The sequence below is a fragment of the Heliangelus exortis genome, chromosome 3, assembly GCF_036169615.1.
Source record: "Heliangelus exortis chromosome 3, bHelExo1.hap1, whole genome shotgun sequence".
Taxonomy (NCBI): Eukaryota; Metazoa; Chordata; class Aves; order Apodiformes; family Trochilidae; genus Heliangelus; species Heliangelus exortis.
In genome coordinates this window covers 18,943,150-18,956,556 of record NC_092424.1, presented here as the reverse complement: position 1 = coordinate 18,956,556, position 13,407 = coordinate 18,943,150, and the positions used below count along the sequence as shown (strand labels likewise).

The following is a 13,407-nucleotide window of genomic DNA, read 5'->3' as shown; positions in this document are numbered from 1 at the left end:
CAAAACAAAATTTGATATTTACACTACAGAGCTCATCATCTTTGTGTGTCTTATGTCTTGAAAACTCCATTTGTTCAAAAGCAGCTGGACTAGATCGTGGGGGTAGGAGGGAAATGAAAAAAAAAAAAAAAAAAAAAAAAAAAAAGAAGAAGGGGGGAGGGGAAAGAAACCAGTATGTTTCAAAATGCAAAATTTCTGGCTCACATAGTCCCTGAACCACAAAGCAACTGCAGACTGGGACAGTATTCTCAGTATTCTGGGGAAATTACAACTTTCCTGGGTACTGGCTGAGGTTGGCTGTCAAGTGACTAGATACCAAGCTAGATGAATCCTGGGTCTGAGTAGAGCCATTTTTATTGGGATATCTCAGCAAGTTTCTGAAATCCATCAGAGGTGTTTTCTTTTTTTGTTTGGTTTGGTTTCAACTTTGCTTTGTGGTTTCTTTTTGATTTTTGTTTTGTTTTGTTTTTTAAGGGGTGGGTTTATGTTTACAGACTTTACACTACTGACAAATCAACATCCCCTAGTGAAAACCCCTCCTGAAGGAAATACTCTAATCCATGCTGTTAGAAATCCTTATGTTTGAGCTGTAATTTTTAGTCTTAATCTAAGGCCCATATGTAGTATATAGTCTATAAAGCCTATATACATTATATATACAGAATATTTTATTTTTTTAATTTATTTTAGATGGAAAGGATGAGATTATAATCTGAAAATTCTCAAAAATTTACTTTTAGAGCAATATAGAATTTAACCACTGTGCGGCGCCAAACAATCAAAAAGAATTTGTGCTTTTAAAGGGAAGCTGCAGACCTTCTCCCAGTGTTTTTCTTTCTGCAGAAAAAGCCTTTACTAATAACTGAAATAATTGTACACTCTTCCATTCAAAGGCACCAAAGCACAGATACTAGAGGCTATTTAGATAAGAGGCTATTTTTCTATCCCTGAAAGACAAAACATAGCCTTGAAAGAGTAATATTTTAAGACGTGTCATGGTAATAACATTAATTGAACAGGAACTATCTTTCTGTCTTCCCCTCCTCCACTTAAATAAAACCTTTACAACTGTTTTGGTTTTTTTTTCCCATGAAACACTAAGCACTTTTTACTTAATATGAACAGCACCAGAAGATGATCTATTCATTTATATCACCATTTTGCAACTGCAAATAGTATGGGAACTCATCCTCTATTGTAAATCTCAAGTATATTTCTCATCTTTTCAAAGTATCCACACAGGCATGAATTTAAAGAAGACACTATGTATTCCAAGATTTTGGGATCACAAGATATTTTCTGGAATATATTTTCCAACTGTAGGCACACATACCAGCCTAAAATACTTAAACTTAAATGTTTATGTGAAAGAGAACAAGAACAAGCTCAGTTTGTCACACTGGGGGTAAGGTTCTGATCCAGCATGTCAGAATCATGTTCTACATACTCATAAGCCCCAAAAATTTACATTCTAGTTGCAAGTTTGATAAAGACTTGAACATATCTGTAACAGAGCTAGTAGCATTTTTTATATTAGTTTCCATGCTCTAAAGTAGATATTTTGCAATACATTATTCCTAATTCTTTAAAAGAAATGAGGTTATTGTTTAAGACAACCAGAAAATCAGAACTTACTTTCTTGTATTAAAGTCACTTATGTACTGACTTTACAGCGTGGTAAAACCCACACATCTTTAGTCCACATATAGAGGCTTTTATTTAGAGTTCATATTAGGCAAATATTTCATGATACTTTGATTTTGGTTAACTTCTGTTGTGAGCCAGATAACAGATGATCATCTCAAGGTGTAAATAGCTAGTCTTACAGTTTGCTTCTACAGAGTACTGTATATCTGATTTTTGCATTTTCTGCACGTATTTGCAAGATTTATGTAACTTCCATCAGTGACAACAGCAAGGAGAATCAACTGTCTTCCTGAGGCTGTGCTTACGTGTAAAACAGTTTTCCACATTTGCCTGGAAGATTTACAGCTTTCCCCTCTTGCAATCTAAGTACTAAACATAAGTGTATTTTCTATATGTCCCAGCTGTTCTATCAGCAATTTTATTTCCTTCAGTAACTGAATACAAATTCTTGCCACCTGTACATACTTTTCAGCCAGGGGCAGTTCAGAGAAAACCCTCAATATCCCTGTTACCTCTTTCAGAACATTTTTTCAAGCCTCTTTATGTACCAGTATGGAGAGCTGCATGACTGCAGAGCATTTTTATTATCTGAGGCCAAAGAAAATGTCAACCCACAAAACAAACAGAAAGAAACACTCACTTACTGAACAGGCTTTGCTCTCCCTCTTGCGGTCCAGGCGTGCCATTCACGTAGCCTACGCTCTGCTTTAGCTCAGTGAGCTCAGAATTAGAACACTCCACAGCCCTGGCTGTATCTAGAGAGAATGTGTCACTCCTCAAGAAAATTATATGTCCAAAGTTTTCATTAAACACCAATACAAAGTCATGTTGTATAGCATCTGCCAGGAACCAAATATTATTTTTATTCTTTTAGTTTGAAAAGTTTGAGGTTTTTTCAGTTGTTTCTCATATAGCTTGAACTCGAGCCCTATAGGCACCAGGGAGAAAACAATTCACTTCTTGATATACACCAATCATGTTTTTAATATTTTTTTCAGAAACAAGTGTTTTTTAAAAATACCTGAAGCACTTCAGAAAGTACCAGAAAGTGAAGCAGTTACAGTGAAGTTTTTTGGATACTTTAAGGTCACTGTCAGTGGAAAATTGGAGGCTGCACTGAACCGAATAGGAAAAAATTAAATTCTGTAATTCTGTGTATAACCAGATAGGGAATATTTGAGCTTCAAAGGCCTAAGGCCTTTTTTTTAAAAAAAAAAACAAAAACAAAAACAAACCAAGAACCTGCACTTTCACTGACTCACAGACAATTTGTCAAAGAGCAGTTTACACAAGATGACTCTGACCACCTATGCTAGAAATAAACCCAGGAAGGGTAAAGTGCAGTGTGTTTATGCAGTAGGAGAGCCTGCATAACATTTTGGCTCTCTAAATCATAATTCAAACAAAATACAATACCCAAGTCTCAGTCCAATTCAGTGTGTATAGGAGGAAGATGCCTGTATGTGTCAACCAAGCAACATATTAACTACTCTTTCCAAATACTTTTCAATCCTTCAGGCAGCCTTTTGAAAGTGACTGAGATGGCTGGTTTCCTGAGATGTACTGAGGGGTGTTTTCAACCAGAGGGGATGAAGAGCCTGCTGCCAACACAACTCACCAGCCCATGCACCTGCTGCTTCATCACAGTAATGAAACACAGAGTGTCATTACCTGTCGGACACAGCAGCTCTGCCAGACCTGTTCATCCCATAACATCCCCACCGTTGCCCCGGTGACTGCACGGTTCCAGCCCTCAGGTTTACACTTGACAAATGACTTGCCACAAAAGTTAAAATGTAAATGGCTGTAAGGTCTAAGGCTGGAGCTGACGAACTTCAGGACAAGAAGATGCATCCTGTAGTCTTCCCCACAGAAAGACAAAAAATCAGAGGAAGATTTAGTAATTCATAAAGGAACTTAGAAAACTGGGATGGGGAACGGGCTATAGGCAGGCTGCCCCCCTCAACGAGGGAGGCAGAGGTTGGACTTGGATCTACTGTCCAGGAGAGTTGGAAAGGCTCCATCCACCTTTCACCACACAGCCCAGGCCATGCCCTGGTTCGGGAGGGCAGCCCGGAGGCTCCAGCCAGACCCCATCCACTTTCCTTTCATTCTTTAACGGACCTTAAAGATCACCCAGTTCCAACCCCCCTGCACGGGCAGGGGCACTTCTCACTAGATCAGGCTGCTCAAGGCCCCATCCACCCCGGCCCTGAACACTTCCGATGGGGGGGACAGCCGTAACTTTCCTGGGCAACCTGTGCCAGTCTCACCACCCTCTATGAAGAATTTCTTCCAAACGCCTATAACCTAAATCTACCCTCTTCCAGTCTGAAACCAGAACCCAACGGACAGAGGTGCGAGCAGTCCACCACATCCTCCGGACCACTAGGCCGGCCCAGACCGGCTCTCACCCCCCTCCAGGGCAGGGCCCCCGGGCTCCGAATACCTCCCCCCGCCCGCTCCCGCCGCCGCCGATCCACGCAGGCCCCGCCCGGGCGCCCCGCCGGGGGCGGACCCCGCTCCTCAGTGGCCGTCGCGGCCGTCGCTCAGACGCCCGCGCCGCTCGCCGCGGGGATGGTGGGGCGGGCGCCCGAGGGGCGCGGGCAGCCGCGGCTCCGCACCCCCCACAGCCCGGACGGCGGCAGCGCGGCGAGCCACGGCCGGCCAGGTTTGACCTCCCTTTCTTTGCCCCCTTCCCTTCTTTTGCGAGCGGGACCCCGCAGCGCCCGGACCGGCCCCTGGCTCGCCCCCGGCGGGGCGGCTCCGGGAGCGCCGCTGCGGGGTGTCGCTCCCCGGCGGCGGGAGGGGGCGACGCGGTGCCCCCGGGCGGCCCCGACGGGCGTCGGATGGCGTCATGCGGAGCCGTCACGGTAGAGGGTGACGTTGTGTTAGGTCACCGCGGTGTCACTGCAGTACCTCGGGGGGGTGGGGGGGAAGGGGTAAAGCGATGTCCCCACGGCAGGAGACTGACCGGACTGCGGTCGCTTTAGGTCGCTTTAGGTCACTTTAGGTCCCTTAAGGCCCGGGCTCCTCTGGTCCGGTTGGCAGTGCCATTGCTGTATCCCTCCTGCCCCAAAAAGAACGAGCAAGAAAAACACAAATCCCAAACAAACTTTCAAAGTTAAGTTATTTTTTAAATTTAACGTAAAAATGAAACATTCCTGTCTAGTGTGATGTCACACTGCGACCTTTAAAATTGCTGTCGTGGGGAAAAGGCTATAAAATGGTCTGTGCTTTAATGCTGGTTGCCACACACATTTGTCATCACCCTTCGGTTCTGCCGTTTCCCTGGGAAGCTGCTGGGCCGGCAGTGGCTCAGACATGAGCTGGGAGGGGGCAGCCTGGCCCCTGAAATCAAGAGGTCTCGGGAAGGAGGGGGGTCTGTGCTCGGTGCTGGAGTGGGAGAGCCCTGGCTCAGGCGTTGCTTCACAGAAACAGCCTCATTGATACCTAGGAGGCAGCAGAAAAACTTTTCATAAATCATATTTTGAAGGAAGTTTTAAATAGCTTAGGCTACGGTTTGTCAGAATTATTTGCACAGACTTATGCAAAATGAGTCAAATGGAAAATAAAGTTACTAGTGTTTCAACATGAGTTAGGGCCCTGGCCAGCAACAAACCTGAGAATGACTTCCTTGATTCCCAAACAGGTCCACTTTGTGTCTCATCATTTCCTTTCTCCAGTCCAACCTTTAAGGCTCCAAAAATTTACGACAGTGCCAAGTTTGGGTAAAAAGGGTGGATGCCTGAAATTTGGGAGGTGTGGTCCAAATCCATTTGGGTTGGTGAACATTGGAGGAGGGTGTAGGGACCCCACCATGTACTGTGTGTGCAATCTCCCTCCTATTGAAACAGGACAGAAGAAAGATTTCTCCAGCAGAGAAAGGACATACAGAATATGAAGTGTTTATTTAAACACAATGTTTTGTTAAAAACAGAAGACAACACTGCCAGTGCATTAAGGAATATGTACATTTTTTTTTGTGCTTCAAAAGAAAATTCTTCCCACCTTCCTCCTGAAATGTGTTTTGGTAATTTCCAAGCAGATGGCAAAGAAAAGGAAATTATATCAACCCTTTTGGGGAGAATGTGACATTCTGACTTCATTAAGCCTATGAAGCAGTTTATAAACTTTAATTTTTAAAGAGACGAATTTAATCTTTCCAAACTTGTCAAACTTGTCTCAATTAATTTTTGATGACATAATTAAAACTTACCATTTTAGTGTGCACTTTTTTAGTTAACTTTTCAAAAGATTTTATTTTTGAAGTCTGGGGGAGAAACGGAGAGCTTTATGATGGAACAGGAGCAGGAAGAAGGAGAGGACTCTGTGTAGGTTCGACTGCTGATTTAGAGTACTCTTAAGCCAAGAGAGATGAACTCATTTTTTTCCTCCCTTGGGAAATCAAAGGAGAAACAGGAAGTCATTGATTCAAAGCAAGATCATTCACTCCACAATTGTAAACAGTGTATTATGTGCCTGTAAATATTTCCAGAACCCATTGGCTTGTTGGAAAATATGAAGTATATTATTATAATGTCTAACAAACATCCCACAAGAAAAACAGTTATTTTCAAGCTTTTTATCTGTAATGTTTATACAGTGGAATATTAATTAGTTGGACATTGAGAAACTACTTGGCTGAACTGATTGCTTGCTGCCAGAAATCCATCTACTCAAATGTTTTGTCTCTTGAAAGACAAACATTTTTAACTCCACCCAGTAATATTGCACCCTATGAAAAAGCAAAAATTCTTTCACTATTTGATCCATTTGTGTTTTTACAGACACAAACGCTGTAATATCCTACTATTAACCAGATGTTGGCTAGAGTTAATCTCTATTTTATATAGCTGTAATCATTCACAAAAGGAAAAACAACATAAAAAATCCTAAACAGACTAATAGGACATTGTCATTCCTTTTACTTATGGGAGCAGAATCCAGGCTTTCTTTCCAAATCAGCTGAAAGTTTTGCTTCTCTGAAGCAGTAGAAGCTGCTGCTTGGAAGTGCCACATTCCTTCTTTGAATGTGAGGACTCTGCAAAAGGAGAGAAGAGTGAGGATCAGGGACAGGATAACAGTGAGCAAGCTGGTTCCCTGACAGTCCAGGAAGTTTTCTGCCAAGCTTAAAAGAAGAAAACGGTAAAAGACCCAGTTCACCCAGAGAGCTTGCAGATAAAGTGTTTGTGTGGTTCAAGTTTAGAATTCAGGTGTTGTAGGATCAGCTCAGCAAACTATTTTAATAATGTGCTTAAATCCCAGTGGTTCCATGGGAATTCCTGAATGGAGGATTCTTGAATAGGGATGGTTGTAACCTCAGGGTCAACAGCTTGAATTATAGCCTGCAGGACCAAGAAAAGAGAAAAAAGGAGAGAAGAGATGAGAGGAGATGGAGAAGGAGAAGGAAGATGGGGAGGGAGAGAGGAAGGGACGGGTTGGGAAAGGGAGCAGAGGAGTCAAAAATGGAGCAATTACCTTCCATGAGTGATTATGGTGATCCACTTTGACCTTCTAACTGACGATACGGACTGAAAAGAACACAAAATTAGGGTGTGTGAAAGGAAAGGAAGGTTTGATACACTAAGAGTTTTCCACTTGCTTAGCTATGACGAGACTAATTTGAGTTCCTGAAAATTTAAAACTAGAAAATATTAATGCATTGTTAAGGAATTTTTGGAATCCTACTAATGACTTCGATCTCTATTGCAATACTTCGCCTTTTTAAATTCCTGGTGTCAGGAATAGTGGAAAAGATAAATCCATAGGTCCTTCCCCTCCAGCTAATGAGAGCCTGGGGAAAGAGGGGAACTGGGGCTGCCTCCTGACAGCTGAAGGAAGGGGAGTGTGTGATCCCAGTCTTCTGAAGGGCAAGAGTAGTCATTAAGAGGAGGGCTCTCGAAGGCATTGATTAGTAATCCATGCTGAGTCAGGAGCTGCAGTGTAGAGATCATATATACTATGCATGGTTTTCCTGTGCCAGCTTCTCTCTTCATACTGAAAAGCATTGCTACTTACCTTTCCTTGTCAGAGTCACATTGTCCATGACAAAGGTGACAAATATGCAGCCTAAAGTTATGACTTGGAATTTTATGTTTGTTATGAACTTCCAGCTGCCTTCCTCCGAATGGTGTTTTTATGGCTGTTTGTTATTTTGGAGGTAAATTGAATACTTAGGGGGACTTCAAGCTTTATTTTCAAAGCCAGATCTTCATGGTCAGAGAGGCCTGCAAAGTCCAGGGCCTTTGCTTCTAAGGGAACTACTTGAACTGAATGGTTACATTTAGCCATCTACTTACTCTCTATTAAGCCGTCTACAAATAGTTGGAATTCAACAGAGCCCAGTCCTTCTGCTTACACACAGATGATTTTCTTGGCTTCTCAGACTCAAACTGTTATGAGCCAGCTCTCATCTTGAATAGTTTTTCCAGATGTGCTTGTCCAGAAGGCCATTGAGCTTAATTTCCAGAAGGCATGAGCAATTAAATGTAGTTTCAAGCACAGATTTGAATCCGAAGCGTGCATGAATTGATATGTCCTGAGATCTGGAGCAGATAATGTATTACATTATAATGTATACATATATTATTTTTCAGGTGGGGGACCCACTGGGGGACTGTTTGCACATCTGCCTTTACATTTGAAACCATAAACCCCCTTGCATCTCACTGAGGGCATTACATTATCAAGGCATTTTGAATAAGCATGAGAATTTTAAAACACTTTTTAAAGAGTCCTATGCTAAACATTAAACACACATAAAACTGAATGTGCTACTAACTCTCAGGTAGATATACCTATAAAAGACATTTTCTTAGCAAAAACTCACTTCTCTGTAAGAAAGAATATATACACTAACTGAAGATTATGTGATGTATCTTTGCATATCAAAGAAAACTGCAGCGCCAAAATAATTTAAGAAATTAAATGATGATAAACCTAAATATTATTGACACGTATTTCAGAGATCCCCCAGTTATGATAAGGCTTTTGTAGGCTAATGTATGTTCACTACTTTTAATGAAGTTGTACATGTGCAAAATTTAGGGGCATTCTACAAAATTACTTAAAATAAGTTAGTAGGTACATTAAAAAAGTCAGACATGAAATACAGAATCAATTTGACCTGGTGATTTTTTTCCCTTTCATTTTCCAGCATAAATATGGCTGAACTTTCAGAGCTAGAAGGTACTGTAAACTGGAAGGAGAGATGCTTAACTCTGGAGTCACAGTTAATGAAGTTTCGTCTCCAGGCAAGCAAGATCAGAGAATTGTTAGCAGAAAAGGTAGGTCTAGGATATGAATTTTAACGCTATATAAATTATTTTATTTGATGATGGGGGCTGATCACGTCATGGTTTGAGATTATAAGTACTGAGATTTTTTCAGGAGGAAATAAAAGCACATTTAAAAAAAAAAATATGTGGCATGTTTTAAGGCTGCGAAAGAATTCGACACATGAGATTTGCCAGCAAGAAATGTTCAGAACACACAGGCAACCCTTCTGCAGAGAAAAAAATACATATCCAGCAATCACTTTTACAACACTGAAGTTAATGTTTAACACATTTTCCTAAATATTTTAAGATCTGATTTAAGACACAGAAAACACTGAGGAGAAAATCCAGAAGGATTATTTTCCCACTATTCCTTACCGAATCATATAATTTACCAGACTTGTTTTTCCTGTAGGAAGACATGTCCAACTATGGCTCATCATACTCAAAAAGATCACCTTGTACTTAGCTGGCAACATTTCCTCTAACAAGGCAATTAAAAGAGTAAAAGGGGCAAAACACTCCAGAGAATCTTTGGGATTCTGTTAGTATTAATATTGAGTACAATGGATGTCTAGTTTCAAAGTTATTCTGTCAGAACTACTCTGTTCTTCCTACAGCTAAATTTCCCATCAATTGCTCCCCCGCAAAAAAGAAAAATAAAATTCAGATCCTTTTATATTATGTGAGAGTGATGATACTTCTATTTAATACATTTATGTTAATGCTTCTAATTTGTGAACTTATCCTTTTGAAGCCATAAATACATTTTGCATTCACGTTTAGCCCTCTTTGAATCATTCCCATTGTACTATATTTCAGTGAGACCAAGAATTAAATAGTGTTAAGCAGGAAAACCATGTATTTTTGTATTTATGAAGAATCATGGATGACTGACACTGTTACATGCTCCATTCCTTTCCTAATTATGTTTAACATTTCCTTTGACAACTAAAGTAACTATGAAGTATGTTTTCATGGAGGTAATATCTTAATTCCACAATCTAACTCTTAAGTCCTTTCAATTTCTATGTTATGCACCATTTATTACTTTATTGACTGGTCACTAAATTTGGGAGGAGCTTTTTGTACATCTTCCTAGTCAGAAAGATTCTATTATCCTGAATAATAAAGTACTATCAAACAGCTTGGCCACTTTACTGCCCAATGCCCATCACTAAATGTCTGCAATAATACTGAACAGAATATGCCTGGGACAAATGTCTGCAGATCTGCACTGATAGCCACACATCACTGGGAGAAGTAACCAATCACCTACAATTTGTTTTGTTAAGGCAGTTTTGTAATTCATGGAGGGACATTCTCTCCTACCTTCCAACTGTTTCCTTTGAATACTTCATTTCCCCAAGTCCAAATAATTATATAAACCAGGTCCCCCTATCTGCAGCCTTGCTGATCCCCTCAAAGAACTTCAGTAGCTCTGTGAACCAAAACTCAGCTTTGTAAGGGCTGCTCTCACTCTTCCCTCATCTATCATACTTTTCCAAATGCTCCCTAATTCCACTCAATAGCTTCCACTAATTTCTTTACTACAGACATCAGAGACAGTAGCTTGTTCCACTATATCATTCGATTCTTTGCTGAATATCATTTGTTTCTATTCATAATATCTGTTCATACCATATCTTCTATGGAGGTACAAAACCTCAATTTGAGATGGAAAAAAAAATGGAATAAAAAATTATGGTATTTTCTGGCTTAGACTTCTTTCTTTAAGTAGGTCTTTTTTATTGACATGAACATGAAAATTTACAGCAATGTAAAATCATCGTGTAACAATACTGAATGTCACTGGAATTGTACTTTCACAGACAGTACTCAAATATCTCTGCTTTGCCATGACTAAAAGTATTGCTATTAGAAAGCAGTGTAATTGAAAGATCTAATTCTTGTACCCAATCCTGGAATTTTTCTGTATGGCAAACTCTTATTGAAGAGTATTGCAGAATACTGGGGGTTGAAAGTGAGACCAACTGTACAAATGCCATCCAAAAGAAAGGCAAAGTATTTACCTCCTTCATCCTTGTTAGCAAAGCCCACAGATGAGTTGATAACTCACTGTCTTGGAGGACAACACCCATCAAAGATGACAATAGTTCTGCTGCAACACTCACCAGGTAATTGGATGCATATGCAGTTGGGGCTGTCAGATGTCATTCATCTCTTCTCCCTCTCTCTGTACCCCATTTGGATCACTGCCATTTGGGATGGGAGTCAAGTGGTTAAACTCTTTCTAGGGACTTTCCAGCATGGCTCCTATGCTTTATACAGCTGATGATGATTATAGCAACCAAAAAGTTAAGATTCTGGCAACCAAAAAGTTAAGATTCACCAAAAGCACTTCACAAAACGATCGTTAGTTTTTAAACAAGTATTTTAGAACTTTGAATGCTTTCTCTTTGACTTTATTTTGTTTCTTTACAGATTGTATTTACAGGCTCTTAACTGCTAGAAATGCCCTCTTAAATTAATATAATTTCAGAAGTCAGCATTAAAAAAAAAAAAAAAAAACAGAATAAAAGGGAAAAAAAATCAAAAATCTCAACACTGCCTGAAACAAAGCAATTACTTTAAAAAAATTTAAATTACTTAAAAAAAATTACTTATTCTCTCTCATCTGTGAGAAAAATTACTGCAAAATAGATGAAAAACTCCTAAGAACTTGTCATGTTACTTCCCTCGTGTTTTAGTTTGCTGTAGCTTTCCTGCAAATTTTAGGAGCAGCAAAGTATTTACAGGATATAAAAATGGGAGTATTTTAGATTGAATACCACAGGTCCAGCATGTATTCAGTTAATTTGATATATTACTCTTCAGAGCAGAGCATTAGCAAACTTCATGAAAAAATTATCCTTCTCACTTTTTGACTTTGACTTTTTATTATGTTTCATTCATAAACTGAAACTCAGTTGGCAGATGTATGCATCAAAGTGTGGTCAGAGCTCAATGAAATCAGATCATATTAATCTGCAGGTTTATCAGTATTGCACAATTCAAACCCAACAGTTTTCAATACAGGCACTAAAGTCTTACCTGCATTTATTTCTATGTTGTTTTCGTTTGTAGCAGCTCACTGGTTATTTTTCACATATTTTTATTGTTGCAGTTCCAAATTATATGAATGATTCTCCGTGTTTGTAAAGGAAAAGATACACTCGAACTAGTTTGAAATTAAACTGCATGTAATTGTCACTCAAAAATATATTTGGGAAATAGCAAACTGAATAATGATGACCTGATCAGCCAGTACGTGATGGGTATCCTGACACTAATGATGAAAGGAGAATACAGCTAATGTCAGTCTTTATAGGTACTTTCCAGGGTTGTTACCTGTTACACGATGAAACAAATTTGCAAAGCACACAAATACTTCTCAGTCTACTTTGATTAGCACAGGCTTTATTTGTGGTTTTGTTTCCAGTCATCTGTGTGCTATGAATGTATACTAAAACATTGAACAATAGCTCCAGACAGTTCTACCTGAAAACAGCAACAGAAATCACTACTATGGTGTGACAGACATAAAACCCTCACGGGTATGTAATTGCTGTAGAAAACAGAGAGTGATATTATGACAAAACAGGTGGTCTCAACAGGAAAGTAGGAGAAACTAATTGGTGGTAATTCTCTCTGCTTGTGTTTGAAAGGTATCTCGTTAAGACAGTGGATCAGGAAAAGGAGTTAACATCCTATTATACTGTGTGTATGACTTGTTAGAAACTGCTAGAAACTGGAAGGTTTTTCCCATTACATTTGTTCTATAACTTAGTCTAAAACTAGTTTCAAAATAAGGGTTTTCTTAAATCTGTCCTTTTTCAGTATTTGTGTCTGTGACCTATATGCTTTTCTAAATATATCTGGGCAGTGGATTGAGATATTTTTATATGCTGTAAATTAAATACCTGTGTAAAGTTATTTTATTTTATAATGCCCCTTCAAATAAATGAACAATCAACATGGAAAGTCTTCAGTATATTCTTCTAAGAGATGTGTTCTAATTAAAAAAAAAAAAAACACAAAAAAACCCACCAAAACTATTTACTAGGTTTTCTAAGTCCAGCAAATACTCATCCTTGAATCTCAGTGGTTGAGGAGTTCAGGAAATTTGCATTATGAGTGTTTTTCAGCATTAATGCTACCAGAACTTTAATGTTGTAGTGAACTCGTGGAGACAAGCAAAGGAATATACCATGTTTTCAGAAAACTATTCCATTCGCTGTTGTTTATTTGTTTGGGTTTTAAAATTTGTTTTCATTTTGCGAAGTAGAGTCTATATTTATAAATCTAACATGCAAAGAAAGAGACCTTGTTGGAGTTTGAAGCAGAAGCTGCTGCTGCTGGTGGGAGAGGTCTTTACAGGAATTTAAGGAATGATGTAAAAATTATCCCTAGTATGCCAAATTTAGGATGGCTGTGGAAGTGAGTTTTAAGCATAAGCATGTATTGTGATGAAGCTTGA

At 39.4% G+C, this 13,407-nt stretch overlaps 2 protein-coding genes and 1 long non-coding RNA gene across 10 annotated transcripts in view; 1 reads left to right on the top strand and 2 right to left on the bottom strand.

Annotated features, from left to right (window-relative positions):
- Positions 1 to 4,092, bottom strand: part of THADA (THADA armadillo repeat containing) — a 166,607-nt gene extending 162,515 nt beyond the window's left edge. For 2 of the 4 annotated variants that reach the window (XM_071739456.1, XM_071739457.1), the window contains exon 1: positions 3,319 to 4,092. The gene's annotated coding sequence lies outside the window, so the exon portion shown is untranslated. The remainder of the gene's footprint in view (positions 1 to 3,318) is intronic. The other 2 variants (XM_071739451.1, XM_071739453.1) reach the window with 1 other exon arrangement.
- A 71-nt stretch (positions 4,093 to 4,163) lies between these two features.
- Positions 4,164 to 13,407, top strand: part of PLEKHH2 (pleckstrin homology, MyTH4 and FERM domain containing H2) — a 55,397-nt gene continuing 46,153 nt past the window's right edge. For 2 of the 4 annotated variants that reach the window (XM_071739458.1, XM_071739462.1), the window contains exons 1-2: positions 4,191 to 4,318; positions 8,807 to 8,936. In XM_071739458.1, the coding sequence (XP_071595559.1) occupies positions 8,814 to 8,936 (123 nt within the window). In that variant the 5' untranslated portion in view covers positions 4,191 to 4,318; positions 8,807 to 8,813. Of the gene's footprint in view, positions 4,319 to 8,806; positions 8,937 to 10,978; positions 11,066 to 13,407 lie in introns of all 4 variants that reach the window. The other 2 variants (XM_071739459.1, XM_071739461.1) reach the window with 2 other exon arrangements.
- LOC139794218 (uncharacterized) lies at positions 4,596 to 11,657 on the bottom strand. 2 transcript variants are annotated; one of them, XR_011725027.1, is made up of 7 exons: positions 10,961 to 11,657; positions 7,129 to 8,195; positions 6,814 to 6,995; positions 5,867 to 6,691; positions 5,270 to 5,492; positions 4,839 to 5,100; positions 4,596 to 4,717 (listed from the first exon to the last, which is right to left on the bottom strand). It is a non-coding gene; the product is annotated as an uncharacterized lncRNA (long non-coding RNA). The 2 variants fall into 2 exon arrangements; XR_011725026.1 differs by lacking the exons at positions 5,867 to 6,691; positions 6,814 to 6,995; positions 7,129 to 8,195; positions 10,961 to 11,657 and having other exon boundaries at positions 5,270 to 5,860.